General features: G+C 39.5%; 1 protein-coding gene, 1 long non-coding RNA gene and 1 pseudogene across 2 annotated transcripts; 2 read left to right on the top strand and 1 right to left on the bottom strand.

The window, feature by feature from the left end:
- Positions 1-8250: 8250 nt before the first annotated feature.
- On the top strand, positions 8251-9628 carry LOC146624938 (neurogenic differentiation factor 6-B-like). The gene is made up of 2 exons (XM_085361856.1): positions 8251-8379; positions 8684-9628. The coding sequence occupies exons 1-2, from the start codon at positions 8251-8253 to the stop codon at positions 9626-9628; spliced, it is 1074 nt and encodes a 357-aa protein (XP_085217982.1).
- A 7887-nt stretch (positions 9629-17515) lies between these two features.
- LOC146624937 (uncharacterized) lies at positions 17516-18972 on the bottom strand. The gene is made up of 3 exons (XR_014906490.1): positions 18895-18972; positions 17821-17919; positions 17516-17686 (listed from the first exon to the last, which is right to left on the bottom strand). It is a non-coding gene; the product is annotated as an uncharacterized LOC146624937 (long non-coding RNA).
- A 316-nt stretch (positions 18973-19288) lies between these two features.
- LOC146624936 (uncharacterized) lies at positions 19289-22586 on the top strand (annotated as a pseudogene).
- Positions 22587-24261: the final 1675 nt, after the last annotated feature.

Below are 24261 nucleotides of genomic sequence, written 5' to 3'. Positions count from 1 at the left end.
TGTTTTTAAGCTTATACGTGGGGGTTTATTTTTCCAAAGGAATTTGGACATACATGAATCTAGAGATCTGAACCAATCTTGTGGCAGTTTAGTTGGGATCATTGAGAATAAATAATTTATTTTTGGTAAGACCATCATTTTTATAGCGGCAACCCTTCCCATGAGTGATATGGGTAGACATTTCCATCTAGCCAGATCATCTTCTACCTTCTTTAAAAGTGGGATATGGTTTAATTTAGTTAGATCTGCAAGCTTGGGAGAAACATTAATACCTAAATATTTTATATTTCCCGATTGCAGTGGTGTAGAAGAGGAATTATGGAGGGAGCAATTAATCGGTAGGACTGTAGATTTTGACCAGTTAATTGAGTAATCTGATATTCTTGCAAAAGAGTTTATCAATTCAATCACCCCAGAGATATTGGTTTGTGAATTTTGGAGAAAGAGTAACACATCATCCGCATAAAGGCTGATTTTATGTTCCACGTTCTTGCATTTTATGCCCTTAATTACTGAATTCTGTCTAATTGCTGCTGCTAGTGGTTCAATAAAAATTGCAAATAGTGAAGGGGAGAGTGGGCCTCCCTGCCTGGTGCCCCTCAAGAGACAGAAGCTGGAGGATGTCTGGTCATTTGTTCTAACACAAGCTGTTGGGGAATTATATAATATTTTTAACCAGTTTATGAAAGAAGATCCAAAACCAAATTTGTGTAAAGTTGCAAATAGAAATTTCCAGTTAACTCTGTCAAATGCTTTTTCTGCGTCTAAAGAGAATATTGTAGTTTCTAGGTTTTTACTGTATGAGTAGTCTATCAAATTAAGTAATCTGCGTGTATTTGTTGATGAGTGCCTGCCTTTTATGAAACCAGTTTGGTCAGGATGAATTAAGAGGGGGGTTATTTTCTCCAGTCTCTTTGAGAGAGCTTTGCAGATTATTTTAAGGTCTACATTTATAAGGGATATTGGACGATAGCTTGAGGGATATACAGGGTCTTTGCCTGGTTTTAGCAGCAGATTAATGTTTGCAGAATTCATATTTGATGGAAGTCTGCCCTTTTCTTTAATTTCCAACAACGTTCTGTAGAAAACTGGTGCTAGAATTGACCAGAATTCTTTGTAGAATTCTGCAGGAAAGCCATCTGGACCTGGAGCCTTATTATTGGGCATACTTATCAGGGCTTCCTGGAGTTCACCTGGTGTCAGTGGTGAATCCAGTGCCATTGCTTGAGTGTCCAATAATTTTGGAAGAGTTATGTTGTCCAAAAACTGATCAATTTCTTTTTTAGATGGGTTTATTTGTGGTGAATACAACGTTTTATAGAAATCCCTGAAAATGTTGTTTATTTGTATCGGTTCATATATTGTGTTCCCAGATGAATCTTGAACAGCACATATAGTTGTTTTTTCTTTATTTATTTTTAGCTGGTTTGCTAGAAATTGACCGGATTTATTACCATGTTCATAATTTTGTAAGCGTAGTCTTTGTACTAAGAATTTTGTTTTTTTATCAATTATCTCATTTAATTCTAGTTTTGTTTTGCGTATTTTGTTCAATGTTTCCTGATCTTGGTGGGACGCGTAGGCTTCTTCTAGTGATTTGATGGTTTTTTCTAATTCCTGAATATTTTTGTTTTCTTCTTTCTTTTTATGTGATGAGAAAGAAATTATTTTACCTCTCATCACAGCTTTCCCTGCTTCCCATAGAACAGAAGCTGATGTTTCGGGAGTGTCATTATAGTCCAAATATGAAGTCCACTCTTTTTTAAAATATTTAATAAAGTCTTCATCTTTAAGTAGTGATATATTAAATCTCCAGTTTTTTTCTTGGCGTAGTATTATTCTTGTGCATTAGTGTTAAAGATACAGGACCATGATCGCTGACAGCTATAGGGTGAATCTCAGTGTCTGAAATGTCGCTCAGCAGTGAGCTGCTGACCAAAAAATAATCCAGACGAGAGTAAGAGTGATGAACATGTGAGAAAAAAGTATATTCCTTACTGGTGGGGTGAAGGGAGCGCCATGCATCGCAAAGACCAAAGTCGCTCATATACTGTTTGATTATATACACGGGTATTTTTGAACACGCAGCTGTTTCGTCCACGTAAACGGCGTTTCGAATCACCGCGTTTACGTGTGGACGAGGAATACAGAGTTCTTCACGCAACGTCAAAGGTATGCGCCTTTTTTCACGTCACGCTGTGGCCACATTATTGTTTACATGAGATGAATTGCAGGATGGCAGATAGAGACAAAATACTGTTAATCTGACTGTCTGCAGGTTTTACACGCAGTTACTGTCCCTCCATTTACAAAGGCAGAGGCGTCACGGTGTGATTATTTTACTGTAGTTGTTTTTTTTCTGTGTAATAATATTCAACATTGCTATCAATACATTTTTCAAAAAATGCCTCTCTGTGCAAAATGGGTTCAAAAACATAAACAATTGTAGGATCCTGTTTGTCTGTGCACCTAAATCCCAGTAGAAGTCAGTCTGGAGGAACATGGTCATGGTTCTGGGCCATTTGAGCCAGCATTTTGAGGTTCTTATATTCCTTGTGTAGCTTCTTGTCTGTGAGATTCCCGTTGGGTCTCTCCTCTGTGTCGCCAGTATGTGTCTGTCATGTCGTCTGTGTTTACATCCCTCCCTCCATGTCTCGTCTCCCTTGACTATTTCCATGTTTCCCTCTTTGTGTCTCCTTCCTCTGTCTCCCCAGTCAATCATGTTCTCATGTGCGTTCCTCTCTAGCGACCTTAGTGTTTCCTGTTTTATTTTAATAATAATAATAATAATGGATTGCATTTATATAGAGCTTTTCGAGACCCTCAAAGCGCTTTACAATGCCACTATTCATTCACTCTCGCATTCACACACTGGTGGAGGCAGCTACAGGTGTAGCCACAGCTGCCCTGGGGCAGACTGACAGAGGCGAGGCTGCCATATCGCGCCATCGGCCCCTCTGGCCATCACCAGTAGGCGGTAGGTGAAGTGTCTTGCCCTAGGACACAACGACCGAGACTGTCTGAGCCGGGGCTCGAACCTGCAACCTTCCGGTTACAAGACGAACACCCAACTCTTGAGCCACGATCAAGAGATTCCCGTTTTGTCAGTCTCTCGTCTCGTGTTCAGTGTTTGGCTTCCCTGTGCGCCCCAGCTGGGTTCCCATGTATTTCTGCTTCCTTCATCACACCTCTGTGTATTTAGTGTGTGAGTTTTTCTTTGCTCTCATGTGTCATATTCAGGTATTCATGTGTTCTGTGTCCAGACTTCATGTTCCCGTGTTTGGTGTTAGTTTCCTCCTACCCTTTGTCTTGTATTGTAGTCATACTTCATGAACAGCAGTAGAAGTGACTCTGAGCTCAACCAGCAGGAAGTGAGCAGCAGCTACATGCTGTGGTTAGTGTCAGGAATGAACATGAAGGAACGCTGTCAGAAGGCCAGATTAGCAGCCCAGCTCACAGTAACAAAATCTGAAGGCTGAACTGATTTGAAAACATTTAGAGCACTATGAAATAAAAAGGAGAACTATTTTAAAACAGATTTTAAATTCCAAACGGATCCTGATCTCCTCACCTCTCACTTGGTTATTTAAAGAAAGTAGTGTCTCTGTCCCAAGAACACTCAGGTTTGAGTCATCACAGTTCAAATGGCTGAAACATTTCCCTCCATGATAAATACAGAATACACGTTTAAACAAAATTTAACAACAAAAAAAGTCCATATTTAATGTTTCCAGATTCACTGGTGTTATGAAATTCATCTAAAGGCTTTTTAACCACAAATCTTTGTTCATTTAAACTTCAATGTATTGTATTTTATGCAATATTCTCTGATGTCGCTTTTCTTAATGTAACCACATGTAGCAATACAAAAAGGACCACCACAGCACCAGAGATGGTCTTTTGGGCCTCAGCTGACAAACACAGGCACGAGTCTGTCATGGCTGTTACGGGCTCCTGAGTTCGCTGTCTGCAAACAGAGTAAAGGAAAAGCCAGGCGACTGTGCTCCACAAACACTGTTGTCTTCTCTGAGCCAAAGCTCATAAGGCTGACTGAAGCAAACTGTTAACGAATACTGAAATTCACTGTGAATTCTTGAAAGTGAGTTTTCAAAAACGTGGTGACACTCCTGAGCCACTCTCACATGTGGTGGGCTCCACAGGAGACGGACCGTCACAGCTCTGAATGCAGGCCTCAGTGCCTACACTCACTCAAAGCTCCCTGTGTGGGTTCTCTGTGGGTACTCCATTTCTTCCCACAGTCCAAAGACATGCAGTTAGCGGGATTAGATTAACTGGTGATTACACAAGAATGTGAAGGGTTGTTGTCCCTGCAGGAAGAGGAAGGGGAACTGAACAAATGTGGCTAGTCCCATAAAATGACGCCCACCAAACTGTCAAATAAAGATTTTATGAGCGTAGCATGATGTCCAAGCATCCTTTAGTGGGACTACGCACAGACCAGCACCATGCACATCACTGGCACGCTGTTCCCTGAATTATTACCCTTTTAATGATTAAAAATGAGTAGTCAGTGTATTGATTATTTTGTGTTCTGTCATGGAGTAAGAAATGAGAGAAATGCAAAGGCAGTCCTCAAAAACAAGCAGGTTAAATTAAAAACTCGATTTTAATTAGTTTGGATTCCTCAGGGAAATGTACAACACCACAATTCTTCAGTCGCTGCTGGATTTAATCTCTTCATGGAATTTCATCGTCATCAAATCCAGTGTTCAAACTGCACGACATTACTCTCATTACTAAGCTGTCACAAAAGAAACACCCATGATGGATAAAACTAAAGAGCTCTCTCAAGCGCTTCACAAGCTTCTTGCAGCAAAACAGCCTGATTGCTCTGGTTACAGAAGAACCAGGTCCCAGTGAGCACTGTTGGGACCACAAAGACCTGAGCCAGTACAACTGTTTCCAAGTAACAACAATATTGTTTTTCATCTCATTTACTTGGTCAAAGGCTTTCTCTGCATCAACACACAGTATAAACTCTGGCTGTACAGAGGGAGCTGAGGACAACAGCCACAGCACCGCGTCTTCCTGTGATAAAAGCAGATATGTTTTTTTAGTTTGACATGTTGTATTACCACAATTGATCTAAAATCAGACAAAAAACATAAAATCAGAGTAGAAACAAGTTTTTACTGTAAGAATCACAAACATGTTTAATGAATCACAACTTGAAATAGAAACTGTACATTTTAAAAAACTATGCACAAGTTTTAAAACAACACAGTTACATGCAGCTAGTACCTAAAAATGCAGCCAAGGCGTTTTTTTATTTTTATTTTTTAAAACCTTTTCAAACTTTTTACAGAACAGTCAGGTGTTCTCCACCGAATACGTTTTTGCTTTTGCTTGCAACAGGCCTGGAGTGCCTGGGCGTGCTGTTTTTAGAAGACTTATTTGTATAGTATTCAGGAAAATGATAACAGTACCCTGTGTCGCATATTGACTCTGGGTACTGTTGAAACAACCTCTGTGCATGGAGAGTTTAGGTAGCTGCTCTGCACTGTGCTGCATCGTTGTGGGGTCTACTTTACCATGTTTCACGTTGAATGTGGGAGAAGAAACTAATGTGGTTAGGAGGGACTTCTCATTAAGAGCTAGTTACTGTCATTATAAATGGCCTGGATGACAGGCCACTCCAAATAGTTCCAGATTATCCAAAGTTAAGAAGAGACAAATGTCATCTACTTTGTGCAGAGAGTATCAGTTCATACATATTTAACATCCAGTTCTTTCTTCCCTAATGGGCTTCCAGATAGATGAGCATTGCATTCATCAAACACACGTTGGAGGCCTGTCATGGTGCAGGGCCAGTCTAAATGCTGCCTCTAACCAAAAAGGCATAATGAGTATTTGAATCTGTTACACTGACTGTAGTATGGAATAGGAATAGGTCATGGATGACAATTCAGTTGGTAAAATACTCTCTGTCCAATTTGAGGATGCACTAAGATAAAGAATTTGCACTTTTATTTATAATGAGCAGTGTTGGGACTAACGCGTTATTAAGTAACGCGTTACAGTAACTACGTTATTATTGTGGTAACGAGCACGGTAACTAGTTATTATGGCAAAATCAGGAACGCGTTACTCGTTACTGGGATTTAGATAGGCTCGTTACTCGTTACTTCGTGTGGTGGCATCGCGGAGCTTCCACAGAGTCAGTAACATTAGCAAGTGGTGGAGGCAGCAGGTGGATGAAGGAAAAGAGACCCGAGGCGGCCGCAGGTCCAAGTGTGAACTGAACTTCAGGTAAGAAGTTATGACCTGCAGTCTCTCTGGGTCAGATATGAACCAAGTTTAGGTGGAGTTTATTTTCGTTATGCTGACTTTTTCCGTACTGCGTGCTAGCTAGCATGACGGAGTTTCTATACAGCTGGGTGGTGCTATGAAGTTAATGATGTTGAACTTTATTTTGTTCATAAGTTATTAGAGTTGCCAACCGTCCTGCCTGGTATTCAGAGAAAATATTACGCGTTTCTTATTGAGGTGAAAAGGAACAGTTTGTCCCGTAATTCACCTTCAATGAAAAAGACACAAAGCTGGAGTTATTCTATGTCTTTGCTGCACAGCTGCCTCTTCTTCTCTCATTCTCCCCCCTCCCTCTCCTGTTTCTACTTCAATCATGAAACTGATCAATGATCAGCTGATCGGCTCTCTTGTTTGTTTATCGCCCACTTTGCGCCGAAAGAGGAAACCAGCGGATAAACAACAGCAGCACGTTTAAGCTTGATCAGCTGTTGTTAGAATTTATTTAATATTAATTTCTAGTATCAGCTGATGTTTGCTGGAGCCACAGCTGTAAAGCTGCTGGTCATGATATGGTTTGGTTATCTGGTGAGAGGGAAACATGAAGATGAAACCAGGAGATGTCCTTACTGGATCATCAGAGCTGAACAGGTGATGGAGAAACAGGTTTACCTTTTAGGTGACATGGATGAGTTGAAGTTATGAACTGTTTCTGAGAGACAAATAACACCAGGATCCTTTTCTAAGCAGCTGACAGCTGGTAACTGTGCAGGGGCGGGTCTAGCAAAGTGTTGCCAGGGGGGCAGGTAGGGCATTAACAGGGAGAGGGGGGCACAAAGAAATACTTTTCTTTCTTATTCTCATTTAAAATGTCTAGCTTTTAAAAAATAATTATCTGAGTCTTACAACAAACGATTGATAGATTGATACATGTATACCATCAGAACAGTGAACATCACTGTCACAACAGTGTTTATTTTCATTCAAAGGCTTTATGATTTTTCCTATAATGGTGGCCGGTCTCTAGTCAAAATGCCCGGGCCAATTTTCTGTCCCAGTCCAGCCCTGTATGCAGCTCATCTGCAGTCTGCTGTTGCCTACATCTTCCTATTCAGAAGGCAGAATTTCTGAGTGCAATCGAAAGCACCACGACTGCAGTTTTTGTGTTGGATGTAAAAGGTGCACATGACGCTGTGACGTAGGCTAGAATCATGGCAGCAGTCAACGACGGTCCAGGCGTGGGATTTCTCTCGTGGAAATGTGCACATTATCTTTTCCTTTGGTAGGTGGCACAGTGCACTGCGGCAAGTAAGTAAGCTAGAAGACTGGCAAAGTTATGGAAGAAACACATTAACAAGAGAATTCTGAGTAAAACCAAAGTTACTTTCCCTAGTAACTAGTTACTTTAAAAGTAACGAGTAACTTGAAGTAACTGAGTTACTTTTGAGAGAAGTAACTAGTAATGTAACTACGTTACTATTTTAAAGTAACTTACCCAACACTGATAATGAGTACATAAATAAATACCCTGTTACTAAATTCTGCTCACCACAGTCTTTTTACCAATACAAGTAAAGATATTGGCAAATCAGGCATCACTATGGCTCTCGTCTGTGCCGAGAGTTGCACCTGATGCATGGACTCTCTGTGGTCCATAAACTATGTGCAGATCAAGTTGAAAATTCACAGCAGGCCAAAACGACCCTTAGGCTACTGGTCCTCTGATGGCCAGTCCACCACTGGTTATATGCATGTGACAGCACATTGCAAGGTGTAAGCTAGACAGCTGACAGGAACAAGTGCCCAACTAGCTTCAGCTCACTGTGTGACTATAGCAGCTCAATGTGAAGTCTAAAAACTCAGATCAGCATCCACCATGTTAGGAGCAGAGGGAAAGAGGCACAGGCAGAGTGATGCAGAGAGAAAAGAGGGATACGAAGCTAGTTTGCATGTGTGTGTGAGGGAGAGAGAGGACATCAGCAGATGGCATCAGTGTCTGTGAGGCTGCAACAAGAAGAAGACGCTAGCAGGAGAAAGAGGGAGGAGAACGTGTTTGTCGAGATACTTGGAGGCTTCAGGACGATACCTTTTAAAATTGAACAAGAGAGCCGGGTGAGCCAAGTTATTTAGTGCGTCATTGAAAAATAATAACAGCCTACTAATTAAAAGAGGTAAGCCGGGTAATTAATTTCAGCTGTATCTATCACAACTGGTATTTTTCACATGATAAGGACTTTTGTTATATCCCAGTTGTTCGTAATTGTTGTGATATTTTGCACAATGAGATTATGATGTTTCATATGTGTACAGTCAAATTTTCTGCTAAAAACCCAGTTTTTTCCTAATTTGGGGATTTGTATCCTCTAAGGTTTGAAGCCTTGTATCTAATTTTTCTTTCCCCACCATTAACGTGCAGGACAGCATGCTGACTTTGCCATTTGATGAACAGTCCTCCAATCAAACCATCAGTTCAGTAAGGATGAGTTGGACCTCTAACAAATTAGTCAAATTGATTAAGCCAGAGATTGACAGAGCCCCAGAGGAAAGCCTTGATACCAGGAGGGAGGATGAACTGAGGGATGTTGAAGTGAAGGAGGAGGAAAGTGAAGCAGGAGATCCAGCTTGGCTCAGAAGAAGGGCTTCTCAAAAGAAGAAACTGAGCCACTCTCGCCTGGACCGGGTTCGACTACGACGGATTGAAGCAAATGCGCGGGAAAGACACCGTATGCATGGACTTAACAATGCATTGGACAGCCTGAGAAAGGTGGTTCCCTGTTATTCCAAGACACAAAAGCTGTCCAAAATAGAAACCCTCCGCTTGGCCAAGAACTACATCTGGCTTCTCAGTGAGATCCTGAGCACTGGCAAAAGGCTGGACTTGCTCACATTCGTTCAGACTCTGTGCAAAGGTCTCTCTCAGCCAACCACTAACCTTGTCGCTGGCTGTCTCCAGCTCAACACCTGCAGCCTCATCTCACAACCCGACGAGGAGTCATTGTCTCTGTACGCAGCCTATGATCACCATCCTGGTCCCGAGGCTGGGGGCTCCACCACAGCGGGTAGCGGTAGGTCTCTGCGGCCCTTTGGCTCTTTCTGCAGCCCCTTTGAGTCTGTAAACGACAGTTCCTCTCCAGACAGTTCTGGTTCTCTGGATATGGGGACTCTGAGCCCACCCTTCAACTTCAGTGGGCTTTTCACCCTCAAACACGAGGAACCGGTCGACTACCGAAGTTGTCACAATGGTCTCCGCTATTGTCCCATCAATCAGGCCTCCAGCTCAGACCTTGGTCCCTATGACATCCAACTCCGGGGACAGTTTTACCAGGTGCAGGGGGAATTAAACAAGCCTTTCCATAATTAATAAACAGCATATAAATGGATGAGTTCTTAAGAAGTTCAGTAGTGCCAACAATAACAGGGAAAAAGCTAGGGTTTGTGAGTGCATGATGAGAAAGTAGTAAGTCATCTTCACTGAACTGTCTGCGGACGACAACCTGTAATGTGACAGACACAGACGGACACACACACAAGGAAAACATGCAGAGTCCCATAATAATAATAATAATAATAATAACAATAATCTGTTAGCTACATAATGACTTTTTCTTCTTGTGGGCCAAATCGCTGAGGGTTTTACCCAAAACACATGAATACTTTTAAAATATCAGGGCATTTATCCAGAACTTTGCTCCCTGAAACTACATTTAAATTGAATGCACGGCCGTTTCCATGGTGTTTTTGCTGCAGCTGTCATGCTGGATGAACAGAACAAATGTGGTGTGATATTGTGATCCTCTCTGTTTTGCTTTACGTAGTAAATTATTATAAGGATGTCAAATGCATTTTGTGTGTTTCTGTAACTCCACTTTGTTTGTTTTAGCAGCTGCTGGGTGAATGTTCGATGGTGAGCTGTTGTTCTGCATTACATCTTTACCACATTTGTCACAGCTTTGTTTTCACTGACAAATACATGATGAAAATAATATTCTGCTGATAACAACAAGTCTCTGTTTCATTAATAATGTTTGGATTCATTGTGTTACACAATGATGAAAGTGTCAGTGTTTCAGCAGCTTTCCAGAGCTGACTTCAGGCAGGTATATACTGTGTACATGGACGTGTACGCTATGTTGAACTATGTGTACTATTTACTATCATTTAAAGTCTTATTATGTTCCTTGTGATTGATGTTGTGATTTGGCACTGTGTTAAATGTAATTAATTTGGCCCAAATAAATGTAACAACAATAGTTACTGTTTACTTCAGCTTAGCATTAACAATTATATTTGAAGTATTGATTCTTGAACTCTGCAGATATTTGGCAGATTCGGCTCCAGTGGTCAAAGAGAAGATTTACATGCACAGGCAGCACTTTGAGTGAAATGTAATTGTTAACTGGTGCTATGTTAATAAACCTCACACATCATAATGAATTGCATTTAAAGCAGTATGTGACTAATGTCAGATGTTACAGTGGTCATGCACTAAACACTGACGATAAACGTCTTCCCAGCTGTTCACATGCTCAGTACATTTAATGAACAATTTCCTCTTCCTACAATTTTTACATTACAAATTCAGCCCCAAAGGACATTGGTCCATCTTTTTCACAGCAGATCTTCATGGACTGATGGAAAATGTTAAAGCTCTGATGTGAATTACAGTTAGAAGATGCAGAGTTTTCTCTGTTATTAAAGCAATGAATTGAACTTGTGATGCATGAAGCTAGTCGCTGATAGAGGTTTCCAACAAGCTCCGGAGTCACAGGGTGACCAAAGCAGCAGGAAGCTGAATATTGCCAGGAGCATTTTAATAAGAAAGTACTCAGAGGCCCTCGTGGGATGTGGCTTAACAGCCAGTCAACAGGTGATTTGCATTTTATATCCGAATCACTTTGGGATGACTCGATATATCTTCCATGACCTCTGGACCCAGAAGACGCCATCCTGTTTCTGTGGTTGGCACTGTCCCACCTTTTGTTTTGGCAGGATTGTCGTGTGTAATCCTGTAAAGGTTTAGAGAAACACTGGGATACTTACTGTTATACATTTAAACTACTTCCTGTTTCAAAGCTCCAGTTTCCATCACACATCCACCCATCCATGCATTCATCTCATCATTCTTCTCTTCTGTTTTAACTTTTCAATTTTAAGCAAATGCCACACATGGAAGCTCTGCACTGTTTTCTTTTATTGCTTCTATTTTGTGATATAATTTTAATCTTGTGTCTTTGCCTTAGAAAAGCTCAGCTATTTTTTTGTTGTTATAACAACTTAAATATTTATCCAAAAAAGGGGAAAAAAGTTTGCTTTGTCTTTGTTTATCATGGACTGGGAAACCCAGCAGTACTTTAACTACAGGGGAGTAAGAGCCTGGCTTCATTAGAGGGGTGGAAGTAATATCAATCATCCCACTGGTCTGGGATCAGATACAGCACCAGGTCATGTCAAGAACACCATGTCCTGATATTTCAAACTAATCAATAGATTAGCAGCAACTGTAACGCAGTATTTGATCAATCGATCAATTTTATTTATATAGCACTAAAAACAACAACTGTTGACCAAAGTACTGAACAATAAAATAATCAGATAAAATTTAAAAGTTAAATAAAATGAAAGAAAATAATAAGAATAAAATAATGACAGACTCAGACAGAATTAAAAGCCAAAGAGTAAAAATGGGTCTTTAAACGAGTTTTAAAAGTATCCAGTGCTGGAGAGGTCCTGATATGTAGTTTATTCCACAGAGCAGTCACAGCAAAAGCCTGATCTCCTCTGTGTTTTAATCTGGACCTGGGGACAACTAGAAGCATTTGGTCCGCAGACCTCAAACATCTTGCTGGAGTATACCGATTTAAAAGATCAGAAAGATATATAGGAGCTAGTCCATGCAATGTTTTAAAGACAAGTGTCAAGATCGTGTAGCGAGGTGAGTATAGGGGATATGTGCTCTTGCTCCCACGTGCCAGTCAGAAGCCTTGCTGCAGCATTTTGAACCAGCTGTAGTCGGCCAATAGATGACGAGCTAACACCAGAGTAGAGGCTGTTGCAGAAGTCGAGGCGAGATGACTCACGGAAATCGCACGGCCCGTGACAATTCTGTTTATCACAGTCTTTGAGTTGATCTTCAGAGGAGCAAGCAGGTAGTTAACGGTTAAGTTCACATCAGGCCAAAGGCTTCCACCGCCAAGGACACACATAAATGAAATATGCTGATGATGGCCCCATGTACAAACAGGCTCTTAAAGTGCTCGGTGAGTTGTTCACATGGGGATAACACCACCTTGGTGGAGAGTTCATTCTGCAGTTTACTGAAAAGCCGCTACAGCGCCGGTGGAGGAGCTACACTGGAGACCTGTCTGATGACTGATGGGGAAGGCAGCCAGAAGTGTGGTGCTACCAGAACATTCTGCAGCAAGTGCTGTTTGTGTTTATTTGTTTTATCTTTGTCTAACATTTAAATTTGTTTGATGATCTGAAATATTTAAGTGTTACATACCCCCCCCCCCCCCCCCCCCCCCACACACACACACACACACCGCTGTACATGCATACCCCAAATAGCCTCCGTTCTCACACTGTGACCAACCTCTGACATACCACAGAAAGCGAGAGGTAATGAACTCAAGGCTGTGGCAGCTTTGAGCCTCTACAAGTCTTTCACAGATAACTATCACATTTGCTGCTCTTACACAAAGTACACAAGAGAAGACCCCTGTGTAAGTGACCTAGTGGCTGTCACAGCGTGTGGCTGGAATGAATGACAGCAGAGATCCCACTGAGCCAACACAGCAGCAATAATGAACGTGGGACTCATTGAGCATATGAGCCTGTGAGAGCTGTCGGTCTGTAAAAAAGGACATAGTACAAGAAATCCCAATTTCAGTTCATTGATTTAAAACGAGGTAGCTGAAGAAAATGATCCACAGCGAGGTCATACCTAACAATAACAATAGAAACCCCCACTGGGCAGGAGGCTCCTTATTTTGGGCTCTTTCAGAACATATCTGAGAGTGAGAGCAGAACACAGGAGACACGAGGGTTTGCAATGAGGAAATGTATTAACAGTGAAGAGCTATTTACAGGCACAGTGTATTTACAAGGCAGGACGTGTATAGAAACGCAGAGCCAGGACGTTATCAGAAGCCAGACTGGGCGGCACGGAGAGAGACCGAGAGGCGGGATGCTGGGATGTAAACCAAAACTTCAGCCCCAATAAAGATGATCTCCACGGGTGAGCAGGCACACAGGCACTCCTGAAAGGACAATGCTCCGACACTAGACATGCGTCGCGCTGCTCCTTAAGAACGCTTCTGATGAATGCGTCTGGTGAAGAACAGGTGTGCCAGAGGCTCAGTGTAGCCCCGCCTACCTGTGCCAAAAAAGGAGACACAAAACCAGACAAAGACAAAAACAGCACACAACAATAATCGGGCTCCTAATAACATCATTTCCTTCTGTTTATTCAATGTGTGAGTGTTTTTCAGCTTTGAACGATTTCACTCAGCATAAGTAAATTCAGAGCCACCTGTAGCCCCTCTGCATGCACACACCACCCCAAACAACAACGGTGTTGTGCAAATTTCATTTTGTTTGACTATAACTAGCTTTCAGTAATAAATGCTAGTAATTAGTAATGTTAGTAACAAACGTAACTATAATATTTAAGAATAATAACAATATAATAATGTTCTTACTAATAGCAGCAACAGTAATATTTACCATGACAGTGGACTTGTGCACTTCCATCTGTCAGGAGGCCTTTTAAAGTAGTTGCACATACAAAACCCCTGATATCATCTTGATGATATCATAATGATTTTGTTATTTATTAAATAAAATGTCATGTTGTTTCTCAGCCAGAAAATTGTGTAACAACAAAATGGTGTGCACACTTTTCCTTCTGTCAATCTTTGATCTGATTGGTTGGCTGCTAGCTGTCTCTTCGGGCCACAGATGATCCAAAAGGCCCATCTGGCAGCCTTCTCAGGGTGCTGATTAGTAATGGATACAGTCCACTGTATCCTTCCCACTGCCTATAACAACTCCCTTGGGTGTCTTGTACATGCCACCCACTTACAAGCTGGGCACATGGCAGGCCTTTCTGAGAAGCTTTCCCCCAATAACCACCGACACACATAAAAACATAAATAACAAAAATGAAATAGTTTTCCCATAAAAAGCCTTGGTTGCTTCTCTTCAGGTTAGCCAGCTGCGATAAGTCAGAGCTCACACGGTTAACTTGACCCAGCAGCGGTTGAGTGCTTTGATATGACCCCCCAGGTGCGATCAGTGCATCATTTTTGTTTTCATTTCTTATTTTTTTGTAATGTTTTGATTGTATATTTTGTAATTTTTGTAAAGCCTCACGTAATTGTGGACCCTTGCACATCAGCTTTGTTTGTTTTTTTACATTTTCATTGAACTTAACCTGCTGTCTCTGGTTAAACAGCCGTGAGGCTGCAGCTGAAAGAATAAGAACGTAAACTGTCTTATAGAGCATACGTTTGCTCTCAAACACACCACTCATTTCCCTGTGTTGCTTTCAGTCTGTGCCTAACGTCTTCGTGGTGTGTGTCTCTCTCTTAACATATTGTAGTTTGTAAAATCAGTTGCTCTGCTGCTGATGACCGGTCTGATGCTACCAGTGTGTGTGAATGTGCACAGACAGACCAGGAAACCCTGAGCTGACTCGTTAGGTAACAGGTCTCGTGACCACTTACTCCAACTGCTGAAATGAGAGTAAACGAAGCCGTATGGGTATCCTGTAACTACACTGCAAATTATCTGGTGCTTGCCATGATTTAAAATCCTATTTTTAGACAGGCCAGATTATTTGCCTTGTTTTAAAAAAGATTTACTTGTTTCTAAGTCTGGATTTTAGATAATAAACTTAAATTGAGAATAACCATATAATTGTGTCTATATTAGTACAGAAATCCAGAAATGGGAAGAATAACTCTTAAAATAGCCTACATTAGGTCTCTCACCAGATGTCTCTCAAAATATCACTTGTTTCAAGATAGAGTGACAAACTCAATTTGCTTGATTTAGGAAATTCACACAAGGCACCTGTTGAAAATATGATTTATTCAAAATCATGTCTGACTTCAAAGTTGTACATATAAGGGAAAAAAATTAACCACAATTTATGATACAAATCACATTTCAAAGACAGCTGTTTGTCACAGCATGCCAGCATTATGTGGTACAACACTGACATTGGTTTAGGGAACATTTAATGACTGTCAACTGATATCATCACAAACTACACTAAGCCAATACTTGGTGCAACCCTAATCTTAAGGGTGATTTCTATGGGAAATAATATCAGAAAGACTGTATTTGATTGGCACAAACACACTGTCCCTAAAACTAATAGAAAAGTATGAAGTATAATCAATGAGCTCATGGGCTAATTCTGTAGCTTGAGCAACAATGGGCACAGTTACTTCATATGCCAATAAGTCTTCATTTAAATTCAAAGTTTCATAGCGTTGGTACTCAAAAGCAATAAAAGATGAGTCAATCAAAAAGATATCCTTTATCAGTCCAAACACAGGGAAAGTGCCATCCACGTCTGCAATAATCATGGACTTCCCAGCAATGTATTTATTGCCATTTAGAACATACCATTTCACTGAGACAACAGACTGCATGACATCTATTCCAAAAAATTCTTTAATTTTTTTCCTAACATATTCATTATTTTTAACAGCTGATACTGGCCCGGATTCCTTTTCTTTCGCAAAAATAGGATGTTCAGTGCCTATTTCATTTTGACAACACTCAAGAAATTGATTGTGGTTTGCTAGGGATTTACAAATATTTTTAAAATTTAACTTAGAAGCCCACTGTTTAAAATAGGAGTGCTTTGCCTCAAAGCGCATGCACATACTCCTTATTAAAGGTCCAAGCGATAAGATTTGACTGGGAAGATGCAACATATAATGTTGCTTAGGTATTATATTGGCTTCGGGAAAAAGTTGCTTGAACTGATACAGGTGTTCTTCAATCATACTTCTCAGTTGCAATACAGTTTGTAAAGAAATAATGGGAGCAAGAACTATTTGAATTATCATAATTAACTTTCTAATAAATACAACATACTCACTCTCCACACCATACAAAAGAAAAAGTAATATTTTTAAAAGAATTAGCATCTGTCCACAAGACTGTTTCAATTTGTTGTCGTTAGCCGCTAAAGTGCCAAAGCTAATAGGACATGGTTTATCCCGTATTTCAAGAGGTGAGTGAGGAAAATTTTGAATGTCTGAATTAAACTTGTCTAATTCCAATTGTCCTGAGAGAATTAGGTGTTTTAATACAAATTTAACTTCCATTCAAAAAAAACATGCATTATGTCCTGTGGAGTTTGTTTGATCAGGTCAAATGCAGGAGCATCAACTAGTCTGCTTCTTCTATTGATTCCATAAGTAGTTTTGAGGGACGCTTTCAATAAATCTGTGCTTGCTTTATCTATTTCAAAACACTGCCTGATATGTTTCTCCAGAGTTCTGTGAACAAACTTCTTCTCCTCAAAAACACTTTGCATATCATCAAAGTTGCATTCACAGTGTCTACATTTGCTATAAGCAAAACCAATCCCTTCTTTAAAGCCAGCAATCTCATGCTGGGCTAGCGTGTCTCCGCAAATGGCTATAACAGCACCAAACAATTCAATTTCACCATTTGACATTTTAATCCTTACACCATTGTAAAGCAGTGATAGATCTTGAAGTATTCTTTTCAGTACAACATCAATACCCCACTGAGAAATGTCATTTGCTTTAGCAATAGCAAGAAGTCGTATTGCAGCTAACTTTGACCTAAATTTTGGATCAATATTTCCTAAAGTATAATAAAACATGACCAATTTGTTTGCAGAAGCATGGGACCCTAAGGGGTTACATATTTCAATTTCATCTGTGTACAGTATTAATTGCAATGCATTTGGCCTCTGAGAAAACAAGGGGTGAGATGTAAAGAGGGACCCGTCTCTAAAATCATAGAAGAATCCCTCTCTGCTTCTTTGTGGTGCAGTGTTCAACATGGTAAAGATTCTCTCATTAGTCATTAACTGCTTTAGACTTTCAATTAATGGTACATAGTAAAAACTTTTGTTCCTTAAAGACATGACCCTTGAAAGACCTTGCTTTACCCAACATATCTTCTGGGATACTACTACTTCCTCTGCGTTGACTGGACAGAACATTTCCCCTATGGCTCTACTCTGTCCATATGCAATGGTGGAGAAAGGATCCATGAATTTATCAAATGTAGCCAAAGCCTCATCTTGAAGCTGAGTGGTTCCCTCGGCATTATCTTCAAACACTGTCTTCATTCTTTCCTTGAGCGTATCCAAAAGAACAGCCTGATACTGTTGCACTCCTGAGATGATATGTTTGACCGTTCTCTGTGAAAACATTTGAAACAAAAGTAACTTATTCTGCATTTATATAAAATAATAATAATTCTGAATTCCATTATGAACAAGTAAGACATTGATTGCCTTATGTAATGTATTGATCCATTAAGACTATAACATACCTGTGATAAGTGGCACTGTTCTTGAACACAGATAGCAAAAGCTGCAGCAGATCTGGTAATATCATGTCTGGTAAAGGATGTTGTAGCAACAGCTTCTTCCTTTAGAGCAGAAAAACAAAGTTACTCCAAACTCCTGGCCAATTATAGAAATTCCTACATAACAGGTATAATCAGTTACACCTAATGATTGGTCCATTAAAAAACAAAGTGCATGACAGTGACTAGTGTTACAGTTGTGAGTATTCAATATAATATAAGATAATATAATATTCATTCTTTGGAATAAAGAAAAAAGAAATCAAAGACAAAGAAACAATAAAAAAGGGGTTGTCCATTGTTTTGATGAGGCTAGGGATTGGATTCATGAGAATGAGATTTTATCTTTTTAAATAATGAATTTTTGTTTGCACTTAGATATTAGTTTCTTTACATGTTTGTTGTATTTATTAAATTATTTATGTATTTTTAAATCACGTAATTTAGATTTGCACTCAGAATTTATGTTAGTATTAGTATATGGATATATTTTATTGTATGCATTTATTAATTTATTTAATTTTCAAGAAAATCATTCTTATCCATATTTTGGCAGTATTTCTGGCCAACAGATTTTTTTTACAGTGCTTCCAAATACTCTGTGTCTTACCTGAAACCGTATTCACCACTTATAATTCCTACGAGATACCCAAATTGCTGCCACATTGAAAGATTTAAGCGCGCTGAGAGTGTCTTTGATGCAAACTTCACCAGGAGACATGCCAGCCGCAGAGTGTGTGCCTTCTCCGGCTGCAGCATAGCCTGTACTATCTACACTGAACTGCTATTCTGTTTATTTATTTTTTATTTCATCCTGCAGGATGAAATTGTGATTTAAAATCCAACCATAGTGGAAATCGCTTGTAACAGTTTGAAGAACAATATCTAGCGGTATAATATCGCGAGATCTCGTTAAATTTCTCTTGATTAAAAATGGAGAAAAGGATTAAAAGTAATATAGGACCAAATACGAGGAGTTAGACATAGCTAAATTTGTCATCAGAAGCCACACTACATTTTATTTAGTTTAACACTTACCGTGATCGGGCTGTCAACAACCTGAGGCTCCTGCACTTCAGCCAAAGATCCACCAGTTGATATTTCCACGGTGCTGGTTGTTGTTGCAGTACTACAGTTGGCAAAGACTGAAACACCAAGCGAGAGTAACCCCTTCGGCTTTGATGTGTCACAATGTCAGCCTCAAACTTCCACTCCCATTTCCTACACTGCTGACAAAAAAATGAAAATGCCAGACCCACCAGAGTATGTGGTGTATACAGATTCAGAGTTGGACATGGTGCGCAGTCAGTACTTTGCATTGCTCCACAGTGGAAAGGAAAAGGACTGCAGGATGTCGAAGGAGCTATGTTGCAGACTTGTAAGGAACACAGTCACCAGCATGGTTGCAATCCTCCGTGCTAGTCCCATGGGGAAAGAAGTAAGACACCCCTCCAAACTCGAAATGAGAGCAATGTCACAGAAGATTGTCGACTATTACCCCATGTTACGTGATGCTGACACACACATGCCATACGTAAGTCATTCTTTACCCACTACAATATCTAAAATTGAGTGAGATAATAAAATGATGTACAAATATATATTATTTTACCACAGCTGACCATCTACACCAAACTGTACAAACGACTCCAAAATATGAAGTCTCCAAGGAAGAGGCAGGGCTCCATGCCACAACGAGGCAGGCCCAGGAAGACTCTTTTCAGCTCAGATGACACAGACAATGGGACTGAAGGTGACCTAAGTGGTGAAGCAAGTGGTTCAAGTGACTATACCACACTTCTTGAGAGCAATGATGACCTCAGCGAGGATAACTCAAATGCAGGTGTGTACTTTGGTCTGCTGTACTAATGACTTTTGGACATCTAAAACTTCAAAGAGACCACCTGCCCTCAGTTTTCTGTTCAGAGTGCATCACAAGATTTATACAGTGTTGAGTATTTTCCTTAACTTTCTAGCTATTCCCTGTTATTACATTCTGTTCATCTTCTGTTTTTTCCTCAGAGAAAGAATCCCAATTGCCGCTACCCTCCACTGTACCAACTACGTCAAACAATACTACGCTGGCTTTACCACTATTATCCAAGTCAGCCTCATGCTCTGCACCCAGGTCTGATATAGGTCCTTCAACTGCACCTCCAGATGATGTTGTTGGTAAGTCCACAATCACCCTTATCTACCTCTCAGTCTGACTGTTCCTCTTACAGCTCTTTCCAAAATATGGTTGCAGCAATGAACCCCGTTCTAAGTGTTTATTCCATAAATCATAGTGGTTTGGCATTAACTCGAGTTGGTGTGTAAAATCAACATATGATAGATCCCTCATTCCAGTTTGCCAGTTAGCCATAGTAAGTATTTTACCACTTTGTGTTGTAATGGGTGTTACTCAGTGCTGATTATTTACACATGTAAATCCTCATGCTGGTCACATCTATCATGCCTTATCACAGTGTTTCTGTCATAGATCAAATTACCTAAAAGATTTTTATCCATCAGCTCATAATCACTGTTCACACTGATGTGAACGATATACACAGTAAACAACCTTTACCTTATTTTCACCACAGTTTTATTCAGGGGCATCTTAAACTTTCGTTTTAATATTTGATTCTGTTCAAACTAACAATTAACATAAATCCATGATCATTATAAGAAAAGGACACAAAGGGAAATGATTAGGACATATAGGGTCAGTTCATTACTCAAACATATTTAACCTAAACATTAATTCTCATAAATATTATACTTAAAAACAACCATGCAACCTTACTAGAAATGACTGATTAGAAAAATCTGAATTTAGTCTAGTTACACCATGTCTTACAATTGCTCTTTGCTTTCCCTAGCAGACCATGACAGCCTGAAGATGCAGGCAAGACATTACAAAACCTTGAGCAACATGTACAGGAAACCCAATGCAAAACCCAACCAAAGTGACATCGCTCAAATTTTGGACCTGGAGTTTGAGGCCAGACGAGCTTTTATTGACGCAGATGTTACAAGGGAAGAAGACAGGCCTAGAAAAATATTTGAAGCATACCCGTGCTTCAAAGACATACGAAATGTAAGTTCAACTACCTTCAGTTAAATTCCTTGCTTTCTCTGGATAGGTTTAGTTAGTTCTTGACTAACTGAGCACAACTTTGTCATAGGCGATGGATGAACTGCGTCGCATCATTGGTGGCTCCAACTGCAAATACATAGATCAAATGAAGGGTCGATGGGCAGAGTTTTGTTCGAAGGTGCAGTTCTATGGCATTTGGAAGAAGGTCCTGAAACCTCCTCTCCCCTTGGATGTACGTGGAGGTAAGTGGCCTTTTCATACATTAAATCCACACATCAGATATGTTCGGATTGCTTTGTTGAGATACTTTTCTCCGTTCACAGTAGATTTTACTGTCACTCTCTTCAATGCACTTCCATCTCTTTTTCCTTCAAAAACTACACCACCAAAGCGGCTGGGAAGTGCCAGTGAGGCTCTCCTTCATATCCTCAAGGTGCGAACAGCTGCAATACCAGCCACTGTAACTTGTACTCCATTTACTTGTATTGTTATTATTAATATTATTATTTTGCTTTTCCTGCTTAATAAGAGTGGGTTGAAGTTCAATTCAGCAGGGATTAAATTACTCCTTATTCAGGATTTCTTAATTGTTATTCAAAACCTACTCCAGAGAGGCAGCACAGAGCAAAAGCACATTGCAGTTAGGATACAAGTAGAAGCAGTAAAATGATATATTTAAAAAGGCCTTCAAAAACTAGAATATGTAACAAAGTTAAAAGAAATAGTTTTAAAAAACAAATGAGAAAAAAAGCACAAATAGACATGATAAAAATGCTGCAAACTAGAGAAAATTCATGCTCAGAATTAATACACAGCAAAATCTCCAGTGTTAAATTAACACTTTTGACAGTGTTATATGTTTAAAAGTAACCTAGTCAGTTTTGAAGATTAACAAAGACTAACACTGAGCAGTGCTGATTTTCTAACACTGGAAAATAAATCAAAATGTTAGAAATATTCCAGTGTTAGAAAATCAGCACTGCTCAGTGTTAGCCATTGTTAATCTTCAAAACTGACTAGGTTACTTTTAAACATATAACACTGTCAAAGTGTTAATTTAACACTCAACAGTGTTGTATTTAACACTCAGAGGAGTGGACCCATATAGACACTCTCCAGTGTTAATTTAACACTGGAGATTTTGCTGTGTACATTTCCAAAATTTCATATTTATGTAAGTCAGATATTTTACATTTATTTCTTCTATTCCAACAGTAAATCAGTTGGAGCATTCTAAACTCTTGATATTGCTTTTTGTGTCTTAAGCTGTTTGGATGCACAGCAACCCTTTCATTGAAAATCTTGAAGAATTTGTCCTTTTTTTGTGCTTTTCTAGCCGGGTGAAGATGCAATGCTATACCTGGAGAAGCGGCCTCTCTCCTCCCCAGTGCTGCTTTTTGATGGAACAACCAGCATTGTTGCTGTAGGAAACATACCAGTGACCACTCTCTCCTTGGAGGATTTCTAGGAAGGAATGTTGGTGTTGATGGCATATTACTACACCTTGCACTTAACATACCCAAAATGTGTTGCAACGGTCCTCTCTGTCATACAAACTGAGGTAATCACTGATGCCATCCATGATCAAGATGCCACTAGTGCATATAAGAAAGCAATAGCTGAGTGGAAGTCGTTCTTTGAAAAATAGGTGAATACCAAGCAGGATTTTATCAGGTCATTTGCAGTTTGTTTAGTTTTGTAGTACGTTTGTACAACTTTGTTCCTAATTTGCCTAGCAATGTCCTGAGAAACGGCTGTACTTATAATGCTTTACAAATGAAAGTTGTTGTTTTTTTTTCTTAGTGACACTTTACCTGAGGCATGTAAAGTTTTAAGTCAGTAATGCCATTATTTACAACATTGTGAGACTATGTGACTGTCACAAAAGTTTAAGGCCAAAAATGTAATTTCTTTTCTCTGTTTAGGCCTTTTAAAGGGTTGATTTAGACTTTTAGGGATTGTGCAGCAGCCCTATATTGTTTAAAAAAAGAATTTTGTTCTCATGAGAGAAATAAATGTTGACATATATCACTCCTGTCCTGGTTGTGATTTCAGTAGAAGCCAAGGAGTATTCTAGGAAAAAGGTCTGTTTTAAGGTTTTTTTGCCTGGATTTAATATTGATTCGGCTCTATTTTAAGATAAGCCAACCTGAATCAAGAAACAAATTAATCATACTTCACTAATATTGAGTAGTTTTTCATAGTATTAGAACTATTTTTCTCGTTGCAGTGCATTCATTTGCTGCAAGTAAGAATTCAAAACATAAAAAAAGACTGTAATTTAGCATATTTAACTTACTTTTGGGACTTGATATAAAGTAATTTTATCTTAAATTGAGCTTTTTAAAGCTTATTTTAACCCTCTTCAATTCTCAAATGTGTTCTTTTATTTCTGGATTAAAAAAATCTTATTTCAAGATTTCTTATTAAGTAAAATAAACTTGCTGCATGGACAGATAATTTCACTTGTTTTCAGTGCTTTTTGTATCAAATGTAGTATTTTTTTCCTAAATATAGACTAGCCATTTTTGCAGTGTACTACTCTGTAGTAGAACCCTGTAAAAAGTATCCTTCATTAGGAAACACACAGAGATTAATTTACAGATTACTTTAGTTACCCTGAGACAGTTTACATGCTGTGTTTTATGGAAGGCAGCTTCATTCAGTCCTGCAGGTGGCTTGTTAGCTCAAGAATTGTGTATGATTTAGATGTTTTGGTGACACCTAGTGGTAAAAAAAAGACATTAACTTAGGGTGTGATCAAAGGTTTCTAAGTGGAGTAAAGGCACCTGGAACTATCTGTAACGGTCATAATAAGAGTTTGTTCTTTACTGTCATCGCCGTAGGACACACTCAACATTGGTTTTTATGAAAGTCAAAGAAATATAAAAAAGGAAACAGTTTAGACTGATACTGTCTGTAATTGTCATTTTTTCCCGTTTCACACCAAAATCTGATGATATTCAAAAGCAGACTGTGAACATTTAATATGGCTTCATGAAAGGCAGGAGTTACACAACCTCTCCACCAGGAAGAGGGAATGTCTGCGGGAATACAGCTCATGTCAGTATAACAAACCTTTTCACTATTTATTCCTGATTAATATGTTAACAGCATATAATTCAGATATATTTTTCTCTGGTAGTTTATCTGTTGTATGACTTGCGTGAACAAGCACAATAATCTTCAGGACTCGACTGTTACCACAGCAGACCCACATCAGTATCATTCTCTGTTTGAAGGCTGTGCACATGGATTTTCTGTGCTTCTCTTCACGGTTATCAGGAAAGGTACATTTTTGGACTGCATGCATCCTTTTAATT

Source organism: Diplotaxodon limnothrissa, linkage group LG9, assembly GCF_057381915.1.
Source record: "Diplotaxodon limnothrissa isolate DT_005_m linkage group LG9, D_limnothrissa_male_GT1.1, whole genome shotgun sequence".
NCBI lineage: Eukaryota > Metazoa > Chordata > Actinopteri > Cichliformes > Cichlidae > Diplotaxodon > Diplotaxodon limnothrissa.
The sequence above is the reverse complement of the archived record's forward strand: the minus strand, read 5'-3'. Positions and strand labels throughout refer to the sequence as shown.